At 31.3% G+C, this 19978-nt stretch overlaps 2 protein-coding genes across 4 annotated transcripts in view; both read left to right on the plus strand.

Annotated features, from left to right (window-relative positions):
- Window positions 1-5141: 5141 nt before the first annotated feature.
- Window positions 5142-9286, plus strand: LOC124536539 (NADH dehydrogenase [ubiquinone] flavoprotein 2, mitochondrial). The gene is made up of 7 exons (XM_047113107.1): window positions 5142-5324; window positions 5447-5572; window positions 5745-5935; window positions 6814-6961; window positions 7881-7940; window positions 8801-8877; window positions 9126-9286. The coding sequence occupies exons 1-7, from the start codon at window positions 5289-5291 to the stop codon at window positions 9223-9225; spliced, it is 738 nt and encodes a 245-aa protein (XP_046969063.1). The 5' UTR covers window positions 5142-5288; the 3' UTR covers window positions 9226-9286.
- Window positions 9287-9482: 196 nt separating this feature from the next.
- The window catches only part of LOC124536538 (calcium-transporting ATPase type 2C member 1), a 44090-nt gene continuing 33594 nt past the window's right edge, over window positions 9483-19978 (plus strand). Inside the window, exons 1-2 of one of the 3 annotated variants that reach the window (XM_047113105.1) lie at window positions 9483-9825; window positions 13296-13403. In XM_047113105.1, the coding sequence (XP_046969061.1) occupies window positions 9748-9825; window positions 13296-13403 (186 nt within the window). In that variant the 5' untranslated portion in view covers window positions 9483-9747. The other 2 variants (XM_047113104.1, XM_047113106.1) reach the window with 2 other exon arrangements.

The following is a 19978-nucleotide window of genomic DNA, read 5'->3' on the forward strand; positions in this document are numbered from 1 at the left end:
AATAAACACAATAAAAAGTGCATATCAAAAGGGCGTGAGTCTGGCTTGCAATGTGTTTAACTAAATACTCACTTAAAGAATATAGAATAATTAAATATCATTAATGACATTGAACGTTTTACAGTGTTAAGATAATTTAAAATTAGAATTAAAGTAAAACGTTATATTAAATTGTCATCAAAATCACCGACAATTTTTGATTTAATCAAAACCTATAGTTTTCATATATTTTTTTTTATAAAATAATGCTACATTGACCAAGAAAAGCATTGTCGTGCCTAGGTATAAGAAAACCGGATTTTTAAATTAAAATGTTATACCTAACGCGAGGCGCCAAGCTAATATATTTAGTATTAATCCATCTACAAAACATTGGAATTATTAACGTTATTAAAAAAAATCGTTACTATGTAAGATACACACACAAACACCAATCATACACAACTCACGATCTCATCCGTATTTATACACACTCAGTTCCGTTAGTAATTTGTTCTTAATAATTAGTAAAGTGATAATACAAATTAGTTTTACAATTCCTGCAAGGTAAACATTCCGTCAATTCAATCAACAACAACAGCCTGTAAATTCCCACTGCAAGGTTAAAGGCCACCTCTCCCTTTGAGGAGAAAGTTTGGAACATATTCCACCACGCTGTTCCAATGCGGGTTGGTGGAATGCACATGTGGCAGAATTTCTATGAAATTTGTCACATGCAGGTTTCCTCACTATGTTTTCCTTCACCGCTGAGCACGAGATGAATTATAAAGACAAATTAAGCACATGAATCAGCGGTGCTTGCCTGGGTTTGAACGCGCAATCATCGGTTAAGATGCACGCGTTCTAACCACTGGGCCATCTCGACTCATGCAAGCCTGACTGGGAGGATGAGATAGATTGTGGGTACTCATCAGGTATTCTACGTTGTTGTATTCCGGTTTGAAGGATGAGTGAGAGTATTATTACAATCTCACTTTAGTTCCATATTATCGATAAAAAGAATGGTCAATATTTCAAATAACTTGTAGGTTTCTCTTCACGCCATGTCGCGGGCTATTTCCCTAACTATTCGATATAAGAAAAAACTTCATGAGGAAGCCTACATGTGACTTATTTAAATGAATATTATCCACAAGTGTATCTTCCGACCCGCGTTGGGAGCAGAGCAAAGCTGAGCAAATCTGGAGGAGGCCTCAGCTATGGTATATTAACTGGCTCTTAATATGTTTTTGTTTTGAATAATTGCTCTGATTTTTTGTAATGATCTTTTGAATGGTCTTATAAATAAAATTAAAAAATATATAGTGTGAGTTTTATCTATGGCAACTAGCGTAGGTATTTACTTGTCACAAGATTCATATCACTTTAAACAAAATAGAAATGTTTTTTTCTGGTTTCTATTGTGCTAGCATGGTGTAAAAGAATTCTTCAATATAAAGCGTGCAGTAGGGTAGCGTATGGCTTCCGAGCTTGTAAAAAATATTCAAGATCTATCAGAAGTAGCGGTTTTGATGGTCGCACAATACGGCTTCAGCAAACTTAAGCGTAGCTAGTTACATAAAAAAAGTTTGTTAAACACAATAATAAAAATCGATAAAATATACTGTTTTTTTTTTCTTAATTGTGGAACTTGACATTTTTTATTCGTACTTAATCGTTTAATTGCGTTCAAAAGTACTTAATTTTCAAACATCTGTTATCAGATATCGAGTTATTTGTATTCAAAGTAACAATATGCTTTCTAAAAAACCCAATTTCGTCTGCATTGTCGTTGTAAGGCGGCGCCTACTTTGAGAATTTAATTCCTTATCAATGGTGCCACCGATGTTCCGTTATCTAATTTCTGAACGAATAGAGCGACTGTTTGGCCGTGACCAATTGCCTTTGGTGATTGGTCTGCGAGAAATTTTAGCCGCGAATGGATCGATTAAAATTTTCCTTAAGTAATGCAACACGTACTCTTAGACTAGAGCAATGTACTCGTAATTATTTTCAATGTTAACAAAAGTAAATTGACTTTGTACCCTCCAGCAACGTTGATACTGCTTATCAGTATATAATTACATTTTAATAAAGTGTCTACCAGACATGATCTTTTTTTTTATTATTGAAGTGCATTAATTTTGACGTGTCTATATATCACACAGAATTGTCTGACAATACCAGTCTCTATTTATTACCATTGTTATACTTTTGGATATTATTTGTATTTGCCAAACCGATTCTTATTATATTTAGTGCTATCAAAAAAATCTTATTGGAAATATTGACAAGCTAGAATAAATTTAATCTAAATAGTGGTAGATTATTGAAAATCAATTAGGAAACGCAACGCTTCTATAGTAAATAACATTTTTGACGTTGATTGTAGTGATCCCTCCGTTTGTTGGATAAGCATAGGTTACCAATTATTTTGGTGATCTATTAAAACGAGAAGCTTCTATGAGAGTAAAAAATAAGCATCGAGTTTAAACCCATTACTTATGTAGATGTATGAAGTTCAGGAATACTTGTCGATTATAAATAGTAGACATACAGTAAATTACAATTAAGGGCCGATAATTATCCGATTGCTAGGGCCCTAGACTAGCAGAGGCGTGGATACCCTAATCATTATATTACGAATTAATTATAATATTTTAATTTCTATCAATAAGCGATAATTTATTTAGTTATAGCGGTAACGTTTAAAAGCAGTAATTAGTAATATAATTATAGTTTGTTTTGATATTTGTTATGGAGGCCATGTGGAGGCCCCAGGGCACCTGTCCCACTTGTCGTCCCCTAAATCCGGATCTGGCATCACTACGTCAAGGATTTGCTAGATGTATTGTGGTAGAATATAACCCAAAACACAACCAAGTTTCCTGCTGATGATTTTAACTTCGAATAAGAGTTACTGAAATAAAAAATAAACAACAACAAAACTCGGTAGCACTATATGTATAAGAGTCTACCTCCATTCAACAACAACAACATCCTATAAATTTCCCACTGCTCGGCTAAGGCCTCATAAATCTAGTATGTAAATAAATTTTATTTAATTACATTCAATATTGTCTCGTGTTTTCGGCATGTTAAAGATTAAAAATGTGTATCAAAGAAGAAGATACGTAAAAATCGTGGCTATGGCAGTTGCTATGTCAATGTTTATGTTATAAAGACGATATACTGTGAATGTCTGTCTGTCCGTCACTACTCGGCTAAACCACTATCATCCGATACGTGGTAAATGAATTTGGTAAAACAAGCTTGAAATAATGAACTGCTATGGCCCAGGGGTTACGCGTGTATCTTAATCGATGATTGCGAGTTCAAATCCAGGCAAGAAACACTGAATTCTTATGTGCTTAATTTGTGTTTATAATTCATCTCATGCTGAAGGAAAACGTCATGCGGAAACCTGCATGTGTAATTTCAACGAAATTCAGCCACATGTGTATCCGCATTTTAGCAGCGTGTTGGAAGACTTGCTCCACAAAGGGAGGCTTTCGCCCAGCAGTGGGAAATTAACTGGCTGTTATTGTAATGTAAGCTTAGGGATCATTGTCAGGCGTTGTGACTTATGTCTTTTTGTACCTCTGATATCGTGGATGCAAAATTTTATAATGTTTGTTTGCAAAAAAAAACTACTTTCGCCCGCGGCTTCATTTGAGTTTCAGGACGTTGCTTGTCATTTGTAAGGCAAAAAAATGTCCTATAGGATTCTTGGAGTTCAAATATGCTTCATACCAAATTTCATCAAATTCGGCTCAGCGGTTTGGTCGTGAAAGAGCAACAGACAGACAGAGTTACGTTCATATTTATAATATTAATATATGTAGATAATATAGATTAGTTAAGTAATTTACAAATTCATGATTTGAACCTTATTTTGTAATCACTTAACGTGCCTGTAATTCGAAAAAAAGGTGTAGATAATAAACCTAAAAGTAGCTAATTTTATGACGTTAAAATATAACTTATTTTTTTTATGTTTCTTTCTTTGTCAAATAAAAACAAAGAAAAAAATCAACCCGTTTTAAATATAGAACATAGGTACCTAAATATATTTCTAATAATATTGCATGCAACCAAGTGCGGCAGTTGCCATAACAACCACATCGTTGTTTTGCCAATTCTGTCTACTATTCATTCTAGTTTTATTCTACGTTTTTCATTGAACTAGGCATAGGCATGTGCAGGCAGAAATACCTTTTATGGGCACCGAGTTAACGTTTAGAAGCGAAAGCCAATAGCGTTTTATTAAGAGACGTTATGGTTCGATTTTTAAAAAGAAAGATTTTATTGGTATTTGCGCGTGTGCCAGGTTTTATGAAAAAAATATTGAACTTATTAGCTCTGGCGAAAGCGAGCAAATTTTATTTCAAAAATAAATTACAGAACTACTTTTATATCCTCGCTATTATTCTAAATCTGTTTATTTTTTATATTCATCAATTCATTACATTCTTCTTACTCATTAAATCTTATCTTTGTGTCGATTTCATTATTAAAAATGATGAGAATAGTATTTCTTTATCTCGTTTTGTATAAGTATATAATGACAATGTTTGACTAATTTAACCCTACATTATGATGAATATTAAAGTATAGTTGTTAATACTTATTATTAACTTTAATCAACCCAATAAAAGATGATTTATTAGTTTTAACTTTATTCTATTAAGATATAATACATGTTCTCCATGTTTTTTTATCTCATATTTTGCATGATTTTTAATTGGAGGATTTCTTATTCATTTATAAGTCCAATATTTTTTTTAAATTAACTTATAAAGTAACCAAGGAACGTCTAAAGGATGTCGTATCTACATCAGAAACGCATATTGAAAAGTAAGATTTATATACAAAAATATAAAATATTGTAACTAAATTGATTAATTAATCACAATTTATCAATTTATTTTACTTTTTGGATCTCCTGTCATATTTTTTAATTTTTGTTGTGTAATCAAATTGTTTGCTTTTAAATAATAACAGGTGTTACCTTTTTAATTCTGAACCAGCTTCAGAAAATCAATAAATTATAATACTTCTTAAATTAATACAATCACTTGTAAAATATACATACCAATAAAATTATATTACGTACAAAATATGTACAAAGATACGTTCGTAAATAATTCACTCTACTTGTTTAATTTAATCTGTATTGAACTTACATAGTCTGCGCGTAATAACAAGTTTCTGAACGTTTTCATCGACAGACGGATCGTAAATTAACTTCGTGGGGTTGTTCGCGAACAGTGTTTCGCAATACAAATAATTACAGTAAAACAATAATCATGTTGTCCAGCCTCAGGTCTGGAGTTCAGGGCTTGGTAGGTGTTTTTGATAATTAGTGTTTTTACAATGACCCGTATTGTTAATAATTAAAATTACATAATATCAATGTGACAGTTCTAAAATCAAAAATATTTATCCACTATTTGTGGATTTTCAGTGGCGAGCATCGTCCAGAGCACTGCAGACAACAGCAAACTTACAACATGATAGCTTATTTGTACACCGAGACACCCCTGAAGATAATCCAAGTATTCCCTTTGAATTTACACCCGAAAATAAGAAGGTAATTTTGACAGTCATTTGTTTAGAATATGATTTAACTTTTCTTCTTGAACTACAAATTCAAATTAGGAACTCGTTAAAAAGTTCAGAAATATTAACTTTTACATGTCGTCGGACAAGAAAACTACAGATTTTTATAATTATTATTTGGCTACACAAAAATATTCTTTCAGCGCGCTGAGGCTCTCTTAGCTATATATCCTGAAGGGCACAAACGAGGGGCTATGATTCCTTTACTAGACTTGGCCCAGCGTCAAAATGGTGGCTGGCTCCCAATATCTGCTATGCATAAGGTAGCTGAACTATTAAACCTTCCTCGGATGAGGGTATATGAAGTGGCTACCTTCTATACTATGTTTATAAGGTGAGTTTTATTATTACCTCCAAGATATAAAGTTATTACAAATAGTCTATAAGTTTTATTATTTGTATTTCTTATTCTTTCTTTAGCAAATTTATATTTATAATATATAACTGATATCCATCATACATTATCGGAACCTGCAGCTTTACCTGTGGTAATTTATAAGTCTTTATATGTAGCACACTAACAAATGTCCTAAGTGCTGCCATAAATCCTGTTATATTTGCCCTAGTGGGGTCAATTTAGAAAGTAGTCTGGATTCAAGGTATCTTTACATGAAAATATCATCTAAATCTATTCAATGATTTAAGTAATTTGTCTATAAGTACTTTAATTTTCTTTTTTTTGTCTATTGCTTTTAATTACTTTTATACAATGTTATAAGTAAATAGTAATCTTTTTTATATAGGTTTATTCTTCAATCAATTTACCTATCTAAATAGTCCAGTATGGGGTGATTAGTGTTAGACACAATAAAATATGTACTTTAAAATGTCAAATCAAAGATGAGAGAAATCAGTGATTAGCTCTTTGACAACTTTATACTTGTTATTTAATAATTAAAGTTGAAAAGCTACTTCTCTTTCAAAACAGTACTTAAAAAAATATCTACCAGTGTGATTCTATAAGAATTCAGCTTATGACGTACTGAAATTTCCAATTTAAGTTCAGAATACTGTGTTGCTCTTTTAGAGTGGAATACCCAATGAGTGGTGTGAACAAAAGCTTGTAGTATACTGTGTTGCTGTTTCGAAATAAAATATCTGATAAGTGGATGGTACTTACTGAGATGGTCATAGCTCATCCACATAAAGTTACTAACTACAAAGTCTGCACTTGACATACGGTCAATAAATATTTTCTTTGAATGTTTCCAGGAGACCCATAGGCAAGTACCATGTGCAAGTGTGCACTACAACACCTTGCTGGTTACGGGGATCTGACGCAGTACTTAATGCTATCAAAGAAGCAACGGGCTGCGAGGTTGGAGGAAACAGCCCTTGTGGAAAGTTCTCATTGTCTGAGGTTAGTTAAATGTAATATTTTATCAGGTATGTGTACTAAGTTAAAGAGAGATAAATATAATTGTTTATTATTAAGTTTAATTATTTGATTCGAAATACAGTAGAGCCCTGTTAAGTTGAAAACCTCCAAATCTCGAAAAAAATTTTTATTCCCTTCCCTCCAATGACCAAAACCTCCATTACTCGAAATCTTAAACCTCTATTAGTCAAATTTTGTTACATAATATTATATATATAGCTTGAAAAATTAAATGTAGGTAACATTTAATGTGAACTGTATCTCGAATAAAAAAAAGTTACCGACTTTTATCAATGCCATATTATTGTATTTAACTTTTTTATGTCGAAATAAAACCCACATAAGTCGATACTCTTTAACTCGATTTTTTGGGGTCTCTCTTAATGTTGGACTTATAGAGGTTCTACTGTATTTATCTATTATATGTGGACAATAATATAATACATGTCTACACGTATTAGAAGCAAAATAAAATCAGAATCTATTAATGAATTTACTGCCTTTTTGACCTAGTTCCTAGCTTTAAGCTTTCAAGATTCTGAATTCCTAAACGGATTGTTAATCTGGCACAATGTTTCAGATTTTTGTGAGGGCAGATTAGGTACCACAGTGAAAATTCTTCCGAATCAGAGCATCTGCTGACAATTTTTATCAGTATTCATTCTGATTCTTTACAGTTCACTAGTAACTGTTGTAATCATAATATTGTAATCGGCCTTGCCGTCATCAAAAGGAATTAATTAAATAAGAACAGAAATTAATAAAGAAACAGATAATTAATTTCTATATTTAAAAAAAGTATATTTGCTTAATGTATATTTACTATTCTTATTTTATTCTATTCAACGTTATGAACTCAGATGTTTTCAATAGTTGATAATGATATATATTGTTATTACAGGTGGAATGTCTAGGTGCATGTGTCAATGCACCCATGGTACAAGTCAATGATGATTATTACGTAAGTAATTTAATTAGTTCATGTTTTTCACTTCTGCTATGTTCCCTGTAAGAATTGGACATAGGTAAATGTCTTATGTATTTATAATAACTATATATTTATTCATAATAATTATATTAAGGTTTTAAAAATAATGAATAAGTCGTTATTATTAACAATAATTATCCTAATTTATTTGGTATTTGACTCATAAATAGTTGATGATATAAATTTGGTCTAATGTAAACAAACAACATATTACTTAGCATTTATTTAACTATCACTAGGATTTAAATTAACTCTTCTCAAGGTTGACTTGGAAACAATACATATAATTATTTGCTCATGTGTGTTGTTATTATTAAGAACTTCTTACAATCCTTTATACCTAAATTTGAATTTGCTATTATAAATAAGACATATGCTTTATTACTTTGCTGTTAATTTTTTATTTTTATAGTATGTATAATTATTAATTATGTATGCATATACTATTACATAATTGTTACTATGGAGAAATATCAATGTCAGTAATCAAAGATGCATGCATGTTTCACTAGTTTTATCAATCTACGGTTTAAATAATCCTAGCTCAGTTATATGACTGTCATTAAATAAACATAGGTATTAATTTTAATATCACTATAATAGGATAAATGTACAAACAATAAAACCTAAAGTGCATATATATTATATAAAATTTTACTATTATATTGATATATTGTATAATTACTTAGTAGTTAAATTTAATCATATTGATCTTGGATCAGCATTATAATGAGAACACTATACTCCAACATACTAACAAGTTTTTATTAATGGTGTATTCATTATAAGTCTTAAAACAAGACAGATTATAACATATATATTTTTCTTTTTAGGAAGACTTAAGCGTTGAGGATACTAAAGAAATTATTGAGAAACTAAAGAAGGATGAAAAACCAAAACCTGGACCAAGGTACAAAACTCAATGTCTTTTTGTAAATTTGTAAAATGAACCTAAAATAAAGTACTATTAACAAATTACTTCTCTACTCAGAAGAAAACTTAAGAATACTTTGCATATTTAGAGTTTAAATGGATTTAGACTTTCTAACAGCATCATTCGTCGCTTCAGTGCAATATACTGACTTAAAATTGCTGCATCAAAGACTATGGTAAAAAAATAGTTTTATATCATACTTAAATACTTTTTTTTTTATTTAGGAGTGGAAGATATGCAGCGGAACCTCTTGGTGGGCTAACATCTTTAACTGAAGAACCAACAGGGCCTGGTTATGGCTTACAAGAAGGCCTGAAAGCTTAAATAACCTGTTGTATAAAATATTAATTTAATAGGAATATTTAAATAAAATCATGTTAGATAATGTTTTGTTTTTTTTTTGCCATTTTTTTTTTCTAAGTAATATTTAATAATAGCATTTTTCCATTGTATGGTGATCAATATAATTATTGATTTTACTGATATTTTTTTAATTCCTTTATCTTTTTTCGAAATCCAAATCATATCAGTAATGTAAAATAATGACAGTTTGTTAATCAGTTTATTGCGTAATTCGTGACGAAGATAAGAGTATCGGCATGTCTCGATAAAGAATAACACGTTTCAGTCATGATACCTACTTTAAAGAACATGTAAATATTGTACTTAGCCATTTTAAGATACTGAAACGGTATTAAACTGACTTACCTAGTCAGTTAAAAGAAGTTTATGTTAATTCGTGTCGCACAAAAGCCGTGACACATATACGTGGACTATTACAGAAAATGGTGATAAACAATTGACTGTCAGTTTCGTTGTAAAGCATACGTATACTAATGCACGCAGATGTTTCGTCGTAATAAAAACGATGGGACTGAATACACAAAACTTCAATTATGGGATACGGATACAAGGACTACAAAAGTAAGTTACTTTTTATTATTTTTTGAAGGATTAGTCGGTTTGATAAAATACATATTAATAAATTACACTATAAAGGTATACAATCTTGTGGTCGGAGATTAGTAAAGTCTATAAGGAAAAAGGAAAGTTAAATTATTTTGATGAATATTATTGTACGACAATAACAAATAATAACCTCAAAAGCACTTAAGAGTTAAGACTTAAGTCTCAAATCAAAGCCATATCTAATCATAGGCTCAATCAAAACGAAGTGTTGTAAGTTGTTCGGTCTTGTTTTTGTACCAACTATGAACTACCATTACAAAAACAAAAAGTGTTCTTTCTTTTAGCTGGTAATATATTTGAAAAAATATTTTATTATTTATTACATTTAATAACATAAAAAAAAAAATTTAAGCTCCTGTTAATTATTACTATAAAAGAGAGATCAAATGCGCTACTGCATGATGCATCTTCCAGGTTTAAGATTAAAGGCTACAATATACCAGTGTATATAACCGAACGTTTTGACATTTCTCTTTCTTTCGTTGTCATATGGATACGTCATTTCACGTTTTGTAGTTGTTTCATGCTTGTCAAATTGTCATTAGTGTCTTCGCGATCGTACGAGCTTTGTGTTGTCTTTTTAAGTGAGACAATGTCTTTCGACGCTTAAAGCTCCAAGGCATTTTGTGAAAGATGAAAAGCAGTCCCACGCGTAAATATGAGAATTTCTCTGACCACCAAACTAAAGAAACTGACAAGTATTCACTAGATAGTCAGGATACCGCCAGCCTGGTTAGTGATATTTAGTTGTTAAAATTATTGATTTTGTTTGTGTACCATCCAGATGTTATTGATTCATTAATGCTTAGTATTAGTCACTGCTGGCATATTCGAAGACGCTGTAATTCAATGGTATATAGTAACAATACAATGTTTTATAAATGAACTTTAATTCACCGGCCGTATGTTGAATATAATTGCGGCTTAACGTCGTCTACTACGGTTTTACCGACCTAGATTTTTCTATCAACTTAGTGCACTAAAATTTACATAGTACATTGTTACATACTGCATAGAGAATACGATTTTTTTTCGATGCCTGTTTTAACATTTTTCGTGCCATCGTTCTATTCACTTTCACTGCACGTGAGTTACTTTAACGACAATTGCTATGAATAATACAATTTATACAAGAAAGGCAAGTTTATACTTTCAAATTATTATTTTATTAATCAGTAGATAATAAAATGGTGGTGGTATTTCCATATAAACCTCCAGATAAATCAAACAATATTCAATGAATTTTCTTAAAATCTGTTTCAGATTATTTTGTATCAAATATTCAGTTTTTTTAATTATTATAATGAATACTTCCACTTGACAAAAACCTCCTTTGTTATCTGACTTTTTTAAATTAAAAAAAAACATGAATTAGCATGATTAATAAATTATTAAAATGAATTTTCTAATATTTTCTTTATTCTATATTCAATAATTATTAATTTATTCCACCTATAGAGATAGAAATACTTTAGACTTTACAGGAATCGGTGAAATAATATCAGTGGTTTTTTTGGGAGTATATTTTACTTTGCTTATGATTATGATGACAAATGATAAACAAAAAACAATACATTTATTTGGATCTGAAAAATTTTGCTTAATGATATTCTTGACTGTTTTTATTTATAAAATTACATTAATTTATTCAAGATTAATCAAGATAAAAAAATCTTATATGATTTATTTTTAATAACTGCTTACATTTTAGAGTGAAAAAATAAAAAAAAGTAAATAAGTACACATGTATAACTCATATTATATCACAATTAACATCGAATGGCTCTAATGAACCTTCTGTTATTGAAATAGTTGTATTAGTCAGCTAATTATTTCGTTTCTGTTCTTAATTTAGGACACTTCATAGGTGTAAATGGGACACATATATTTAGATCTGTTAGTATCCTCGTTTATATTATAATTGTTTCAAAGTACTTGACAGTATTTTATTATTATAATAATTTCAAATATTGTTAATTTTGTAAAAACAATATAAGATTTTTCTTCTTTTATTATCTATTAACAATATAAAAATATTGGTAACAAACATAATTTCTCAAAATATTGTTTACTTTATAATTCATGAATTGATATATTTATAATATTCCATAAAAACTATACACATACATTTGTATTTGATAATGATCAATTCTGTAATATAAAGTAAATAAAATATATTTAATTTGAGTCGCCAGAGTGTATTCCTAGAAAAAATGGGCTTAAACTTAACTTGCAAGAGTTTTATTACCAATGTGACAATTTAACATGTGTATGATTTAATGGATAACATAAATCTATATTTATTTTATAAAGATGGGCTAAAAAGTCTACACAATTTGGCAAAGTATGCTGTTATTTTTAAAATACAATGCACATGTAATTTCAATGTCATATATATTTGAACTTAAACACATATTCAATTCTTATTTATAATTTTTAAATATTGTATTGATATCTGAAACAATAGAGTACTTGATTACAAATGACTTGTTTCATAGGTAATAATATTTTACATTGGTTCATCTCATGTTATAAAACACATTTTAAAAATAATCAACTTGTCGAGGCACCTTGTGTGTGTACAACAAGGAGGCAATTCATTTTTATGTGACCTTGATTTCTCGCGAATTAGGAACACATACATAAATATACTGTTCTTGAATGTACATTTCCTAAATATTTGTGTACTGTACTGTACTGTACTGTACTGTAATAAAGTGTGGTTAGAATAGTTTATGAGATATTTAAATAACTAGTAGTCGCCTGTGGCTTGGCTCGCATTTTAAGGTGTTTGTTGTTATATGTTAGGCATTGCTTCAACAACAACAGTCTGTAAATTCCCACTGCTGGGCTAAAGGCTTCCTCTCCCTTTGAGGAGAAGGTTTGGAACATATTCCACCACGCTGTTCTAATGCAGGTTGGTGGAATACACATGTGGCAGAATTTCTATGAAATTTGTCACATGAAGGTTTTCTGACGATGTTTTCCTACACTGTTGAGAACGAGATGAATTATAAAGACAAATTAAGCACATGAAACAGCGGTGCTTGCCTGGGTTGAAACAGCAATCATCGGTTAAAATGCACGCGTTCTAATCACTGGGCCATCTCGACTCTCAGGCATTGCTTGCTTCATATCAAATTTCATGAAAATCGGTTTAGCGGTTTTGTCGTAAATCAGCGACAGACGGAGAGACAGACAGAGTTAGTTTAACATTTATAATATTAATATGGATAAACAAATAATATTAACATTTCCCTCACATTTCGTTTAACTGAATCTTATGCTCCATATAAAATAACCTTGTGGCTAATAATAATACTTATTTTGGTGTGATCTGTGAATGTGTACTGACGCACTGGGTAACTGATTTTAAGTGTAATTCGATGTAGCATGGGTGTATACGTTTTTTTTGTTTGTTTCAGCATTCGAATACGGAAGAAGCCGGGCGGCGCGGCGCGGGGGACGTGAGCGCGGGCGCCGGCGATATGTGGATCAGTGCCGTTGAAAGTTCCATCCTAAGCTGGGAGGCGGTAAGTAATCATTTACTTTTTTATATGTATCAATTTGTGTCTGCGATTTGATGACTACTTTATTTCGAAGCTAATTTAGCTCTTATACTTCGATCTGGACTTAATCCATTTCATTAACTTGCTAACATTGCATTTTATGTTGGAAATTATCCGGAATTAAGACGTCAGAAAATAGAACCATAAAAAAGGATATGGAATATTTGCGGTTGCAACCGTCTTTAAAAATATTCTTTTTTTGAAATATGTAAATTTTCGTATAACATTGTTGAGATTAACATAAGACGACGTTCACAGTTATAACTGTGAACGTCGTCTTATGTTAACTATCTAACTAGCTGTGCACTGTGTAACCGCGACCTTATACGCGTTTCAATTTAACAAAAAAATAAATTGTAGCCTAAGTTGGGAGTACCCTATTATATGAGTAATCTGCCAGTGAAAATCCCGTCAAAATCGGTCCAGCCGTTCCAGAGATTAGCCGGAACAAATAGACAGACAGACAGATAAAAATTGTAAAAAATGGTAATTTTGGTATATGTACCGTGTATACATACATATGCATTGAGTAAAAAGGGTTATTTTAATATTACAAACAGACATTCAAATGTGTATAGATGTGCGTAATTTATTTTGTTTAGTAGTTTAATAAAAGGTCCAATGTTGCGACAAAATCGTGTTCGACAAATCTTTTTAAATAAACATTAAAAAAAAAAAAACATATAAATACATTACTTTTGATGTTGACAATTACATTATTTATTTACGCGGGCGTTTGAGACCATTAATCTTTTCAGCTTGTAAATTCGACTGAAATCCTATATTTCATTAGCTTTCGGCCTATTTTCATTAAGAAAACTAATTTGATATTAATCCTCTACGATGCTACGTTGTGGGGATATGTACGTACATTTACGTATATCCTGCAGTCCTATGAAACGTGCGGGATTTCACAAGAAGCTTTTGTTCACTACATAACATACAATACTGTTGGTACAATACAAGTCATAGTGCTATTATTTACACGATAAAATACAGCTTAAAATATTATATCAATAAGCAATACTGTGCGATATTTATGTATTTGTTTTATTCAATTAATATCATATATTTTGCATACTTGACATTTTTTGATAAATCAAAACCTGTTTTCGCATATAAGTATTTAAAAAAATCTACTGCTAATATTTACAACTATAATACACATACCGGTTTCGTACATATGTTGATACGTACGTGTTTATATTGGCATTACGTTGCATATTTGTCAAATTTATTATCTCGTTTGCCTATACAAATAGGCTGGGTTCACACCCCCGGTTGGGATAGTAAATAGTTGAGTTTTCTGTGAAGAAATTCTCAGTAAACATCGAGTATCGAGTCTGGAAATTAGTAGGGTTTAAAACACATATTTCATTATTTTACTTACGTGTATAGTTAACTCTAACACAACTAACTTTCAGTCTAACTTTAACACAAATGGTACACTTTCATCCGAAATATACAAATTTCACTATGTGATCTCGAATCTGAACCAGCTTAAAGAACTATCGGGAAGGTCATGATTTTGGTGCTGTTTTGTTATATTTATTTGTAATAAAATGCGTTCGTATTAAAATCTTATACAGTAACAAATTTTATGACTGTATCTTTTTTTTTCGTAATTAATATTTTAAAATAAAATTTGAAGCGACGTCTTAATATATTCTGTCGTAAAAAATAAGATCATTGAACGTGACCTTGTCTTAAGTCCAATGTATTAGTATCAGTGTTATTGTATTACTATTCTGCAATAAGTATACATTCCATTTCAATAACCATGCAAGCCGATAGGCATTTGTTTCAAAACATTAATTACAATGCGTATTATAAAAAAAAAAAAAAAAACAAGTGTGATTCCGTACAGAATACGGCCACGAACTCACTGGTCGGGCGGCCCATAAAGCATTCTCACGGCGGATTGTGGTCAGGCAGGTGGTCGGCTGTAAATATCCGTTAAACTAAATAGGATTGCAATGTTATAAGAAACGCCAGCCCCAAACGGATAATAAATAAGTATTAGAATATTCAGGATTCTTTACAAAATGTCCAGGACACTCAAAAACGGTATGGATTTCGTTTCACAGATCGCAAAATATTATATTTACACTAATTAAACGAAAAAAAAAAATTTGATAAAAAATAATCATATTTTATTTAATTTGATGAAATGGTTTTTCAGGCGGTTAAATTGATTCGATTTAGCAGTTCGACTAAGATAGATTCGTGAGAATGAGAAACGGTTTTAAAGAAATTCCTCATGTGATTGTCAAGTTCAAATAATCTAGCGGTCGAAAACCTCTTTCAATTGAGGTCATTATTTATGTACTGTTAATCGATGTCAAGCCGTCTTGTTCTGCTATATTCATTGTGATTATGACGACCTCCATGGTCGAGTGGTGTGTACATCGGTTTTCATGGGTACGCCACTCTGAGGTCCCGGGTTCGATTCCCGGCCGAGTCGACGTAGATTAGTTTTTTGTGTTGTCTTGGGTCTGGGTGTTTGTGGTACCGTCGTTACTTCTGATTTTCATAACACAAGTGCTTCAGCTACTTATTTGGAATCAGAGTAATATATGTGATGTTGTCTCATATTTATTTATATTTATATTTTATATATACACATACATACAAATGTATAACCGTATGTAAGATCATGATTCTGGCTGGCATTCAATTACGTGGAGAAACAGATCTCTGTAAAAAATATCGAATCTAATAATATCTATAGCTAGGTGCTAAAGTGTGTTGCTGTGTTCTTTCAACCGCGATGGATATACGTGATTTGCATATATTAGAACGCGTGCATCTTAACCGATGATTACGGGTTCAAACCCAAGCAAGCACCGCTGATTCATGTGCTTAATTTGTCTTTATAATTCATCTCGTGCTCAGCGGTGAAGGAAAACATCGTGAGGAAACATTCACGTGACAAATTTCATAGAAATTCTGCCACATGTGTACCACCAACCCGCATTGGAACAACGTGGTGGAATATGTTCCAAACATTCTCCTCAAAAGGAGAGGAGGCCTTTAGCCCAGCAGTGGGAATTTACAGGCTGTTGTTGTAAACTTGAACATTGGATACTTTTTTGCCTGACACATAACAACCAACACCCTAAAAAGCGACCGAAGCCGCGGGTAACAACTAGTAGTATAATCTATCTTAGAAAAGTTCACGGCAGCGAGCGCACGTATTCAAAAGCTAATACAAAAGCCTCAAACCGCCATTGCGGTTGAGCCCTGGCTTATGGAGTGCCGTGTGTAAACAGCCTAAGTAATTGTTACTTTTGTAACACAAGTGTTTAACTTGCAATGTTGTTTATTACTTTGTTTAGAACAAATATTAAAAATTAAAATAGTATATTTTTTATTTTATTTACATTAAATTTTACACGTTGATTTAGTTTCGATCAATGGTCAACAGCATATAAGTATTTCTGAAAGAGCCAAAAGTGTTATTACCGGACCATGTAATAATACTACGTGGGGTGATATGTCAACACATGTATTTAAGAAAAAAATTTAAATCCCGACTAACATACACACATTTTGATGTGTTTAACTGTATTCAGTTTTGCACAAAAAACCTTATAGATAACAGCAAAAAGAAAGGATTTTTTTAAATTGATCTCCAAGATGATGAAGAAATAATTTCCAATTGGGAATGAGAATGAAACATTCAATGCAAGCTCGTCATTGTTTTTAGTTGGAAACTATGTTTAGGCTTCCTTTTTTAAGATCTAGTAATTAATACTATCGTATTCGATCTAGTCGGTGTATAAAACAACAACCTTACCAATATCAAACTCAAACTCAAATGACTTTATTCAATATAGAAGCATTACACTTTCTTATTGATGGTCAATTGAAACACTACCACCGGTTCGGAAAAGAAAATACCCTGAGAAGAACCGGCGAAAGAAACTCAGCGGGTTTATGTTTTTTTGTTTTGTTTGTCTCATATATTATTTAAACAATTTAGAAATAGCCAGGAGTCGATCGTTTCATTCAATTTACAACAATAGATGTAGTAGAACATAAACGTTCTGATACAAACTGCAGTGCTAATTGAAACATCTCTAAAGACTCCTGAAAATCGATGCATCCCGCGCATGTCAGATTATTCAGACGAAACTAACTAATTTATTTTAACAATTATACATAATATTATGTATGTTTTAAATCAGTCAATTATTTGAAAAACTTTTCATTTATGATATAATATTTAATTTCGTAATTTTCATTTATATTTTCTACGTGTAAATACATATTGATACCTTGTAACCTAAATGATCTTAAAAAAATATTGAGCCTGTAAAAATTAAAGCTATTAAAATAATACAAACGATTTACTTAATCCACAGATAAAATGTTTAAGAAGATTTGATTAATTAAGTAATAATTAAATCGCAAGTTAAAAAAAGCTTGTAAAAAAAGAAGAAGCTCTTAAAAACAATTCTCTGGGTGACGTTGAATAAACGTCTTAATTAAAATAGGCATTAACAGGTTCTTTTGAATCGTCGTTTTACAACTTAACTAAACGTAAAATCCGAATTGCGAATTCACGATTCTGTAAAAGAACTCAGATCCTTTGAACCTTTAACTGATGACTGTATACAATATGTATTTGTATTGAAAGAGTCTCTCATAAAAATATTCCACTTAACAAAAACAACACGATACCGTTTGGCTTCCGTTACAATAATAAAACGTCTCATTATTATGACTTGGATTGAAAATAAAAGATTAAAATGAGATACTAAATAATTAAAATCTGTCTAAATGTAGTATTCAGATCGCAAACAAGACCTCTTTAAACAATAGACGCTCTGACGTCGAGATCTCATTAAATCAGAAGTACTTTCACGTATAGATCTGTACGCTTGCGAAGGCGCACGCCGCCACGTTAAATGATCACCGTGCACTAACAAATATAATCTAATTTGTATTTTTTTTTGCTGTCCTTATTCTTACATTAGTCTCACGCACACTAAGACATCTTGTAATTACGACCATCACTCATACTAATGCACACTGATCATTTAACGTGGAGACGCGCGCCTTCTTAAGCGAACAGATACATCTTCGTGTTATGTATTAACGGAACTCCGCTAGATAATACTATAAGACATTTTTATTTAATTTATAATTAAGAGTAATCTTTCTTAATAAATAAATTAAATGATAAAAATGAAATTGGTGCCAAGGCTGTGTCGCTTCATAAAATTTAAAAGAATCGTTGAAGAGTTTGCGTGCTGAATGATATTACAAAACTTATAATTTCTTAGTCGACAACTTAGGAATGAGATTATCGGCTCCAGGCTGTTCCAAATAACGAAAAAATTTACTCCACGAAAATATTATTTATAAATGTGATATAAAATAAATACCGTAGATTCGCCATTTCTCAGATTCGTGTTGTTTGTGTCCGAATCGGTGGTAAAATATAAGCAAGTGTAACGCTTTTTTGTATTTTTAGTGTCTGCTTTCCATATTGGTGGGCTATAAATCGGCCACCTATCTATATCACAAAAAAATCACAATTACTCTGGCTCTTATAACTTCTCATGCCCTCCATTTCGCGCATTACACACTTCCTATTATTATAATTAATATGGAATAGCTCACTCACCCATAGACAATGACGCTGTAAGAAATATTAATTATTCCTTACATCGTGAATGCGCCACCAACCTTGGTAACTAAGATGCTATGTCCCTTGTGCCTGTAATTACACTGGCTCATTCAACCCTTCAAACCGGAACACAACAATACTGTGTACTGTTATTTAGCGGTAGAATATCTGATGAGTGGGTGGTACCTACCCAGGCGGGCTTGCACAAAGCCCTACCACCAAGTAAAACCCCATCCCATACTTTTACTATCTACGATATTATATTTAATTATTATACTAGTTTGGTTCACCTTCTTTAATCACAGCGGTGCAGAGATTGTAAACCTATTACTTAAATGGCGGACGGTTTCTCATAAAATTTACCATCGAAGTCGATTACACCGTGAAATTCAAATTGCTTATAAAAACGTATTAGGTTCAACGATGTTATTTACGTCAGATTACTTCTAGTTACCTTTTTACTGATACCTAGTATTAATTTTATACAAAAATTAATATATGTATATATTATTTTCCATAACAAAATAAAGCCAAATAAAAGATTGACAGCAAATTGACGCGATATAATTGGTCGAAAGCTTGATAAACCTTTTATTTTTACTATTGATTTGCGTTTTCAGCGTCGACGAAGTGTTATCGGAATGTTTGAAGTAAAATATAAATGGTTAAGTGCAATAGTGTTGTATTATAAATAAAGATATATTAATCATAAATTCTTCAATATAACCAAATAACAGTACTCAGTATTGTTGTGTTCCCGTTTAAAGAGTGAATTAGCCAGTGTAACAACAGGCACAAGGGACATAACATCTTAGTTCCCAAGGTTGGTGGCACATTGACGATTTAAGGAATAGTTAATATTTCTTACAGCTTCATTGTCTATGGGTGATGGTCACCACTT

This window comes from Vanessa cardui, chromosome 16 (assembly GCF_905220365.1).
Source record: "Vanessa cardui chromosome 16, ilVanCard2.1, whole genome shotgun sequence".
In the NCBI taxonomy this organism is placed as follows: domain Eukaryota; kingdom Metazoa; phylum Arthropoda; class Insecta; order Lepidoptera; family Nymphalidae; genus Vanessa; species Vanessa cardui.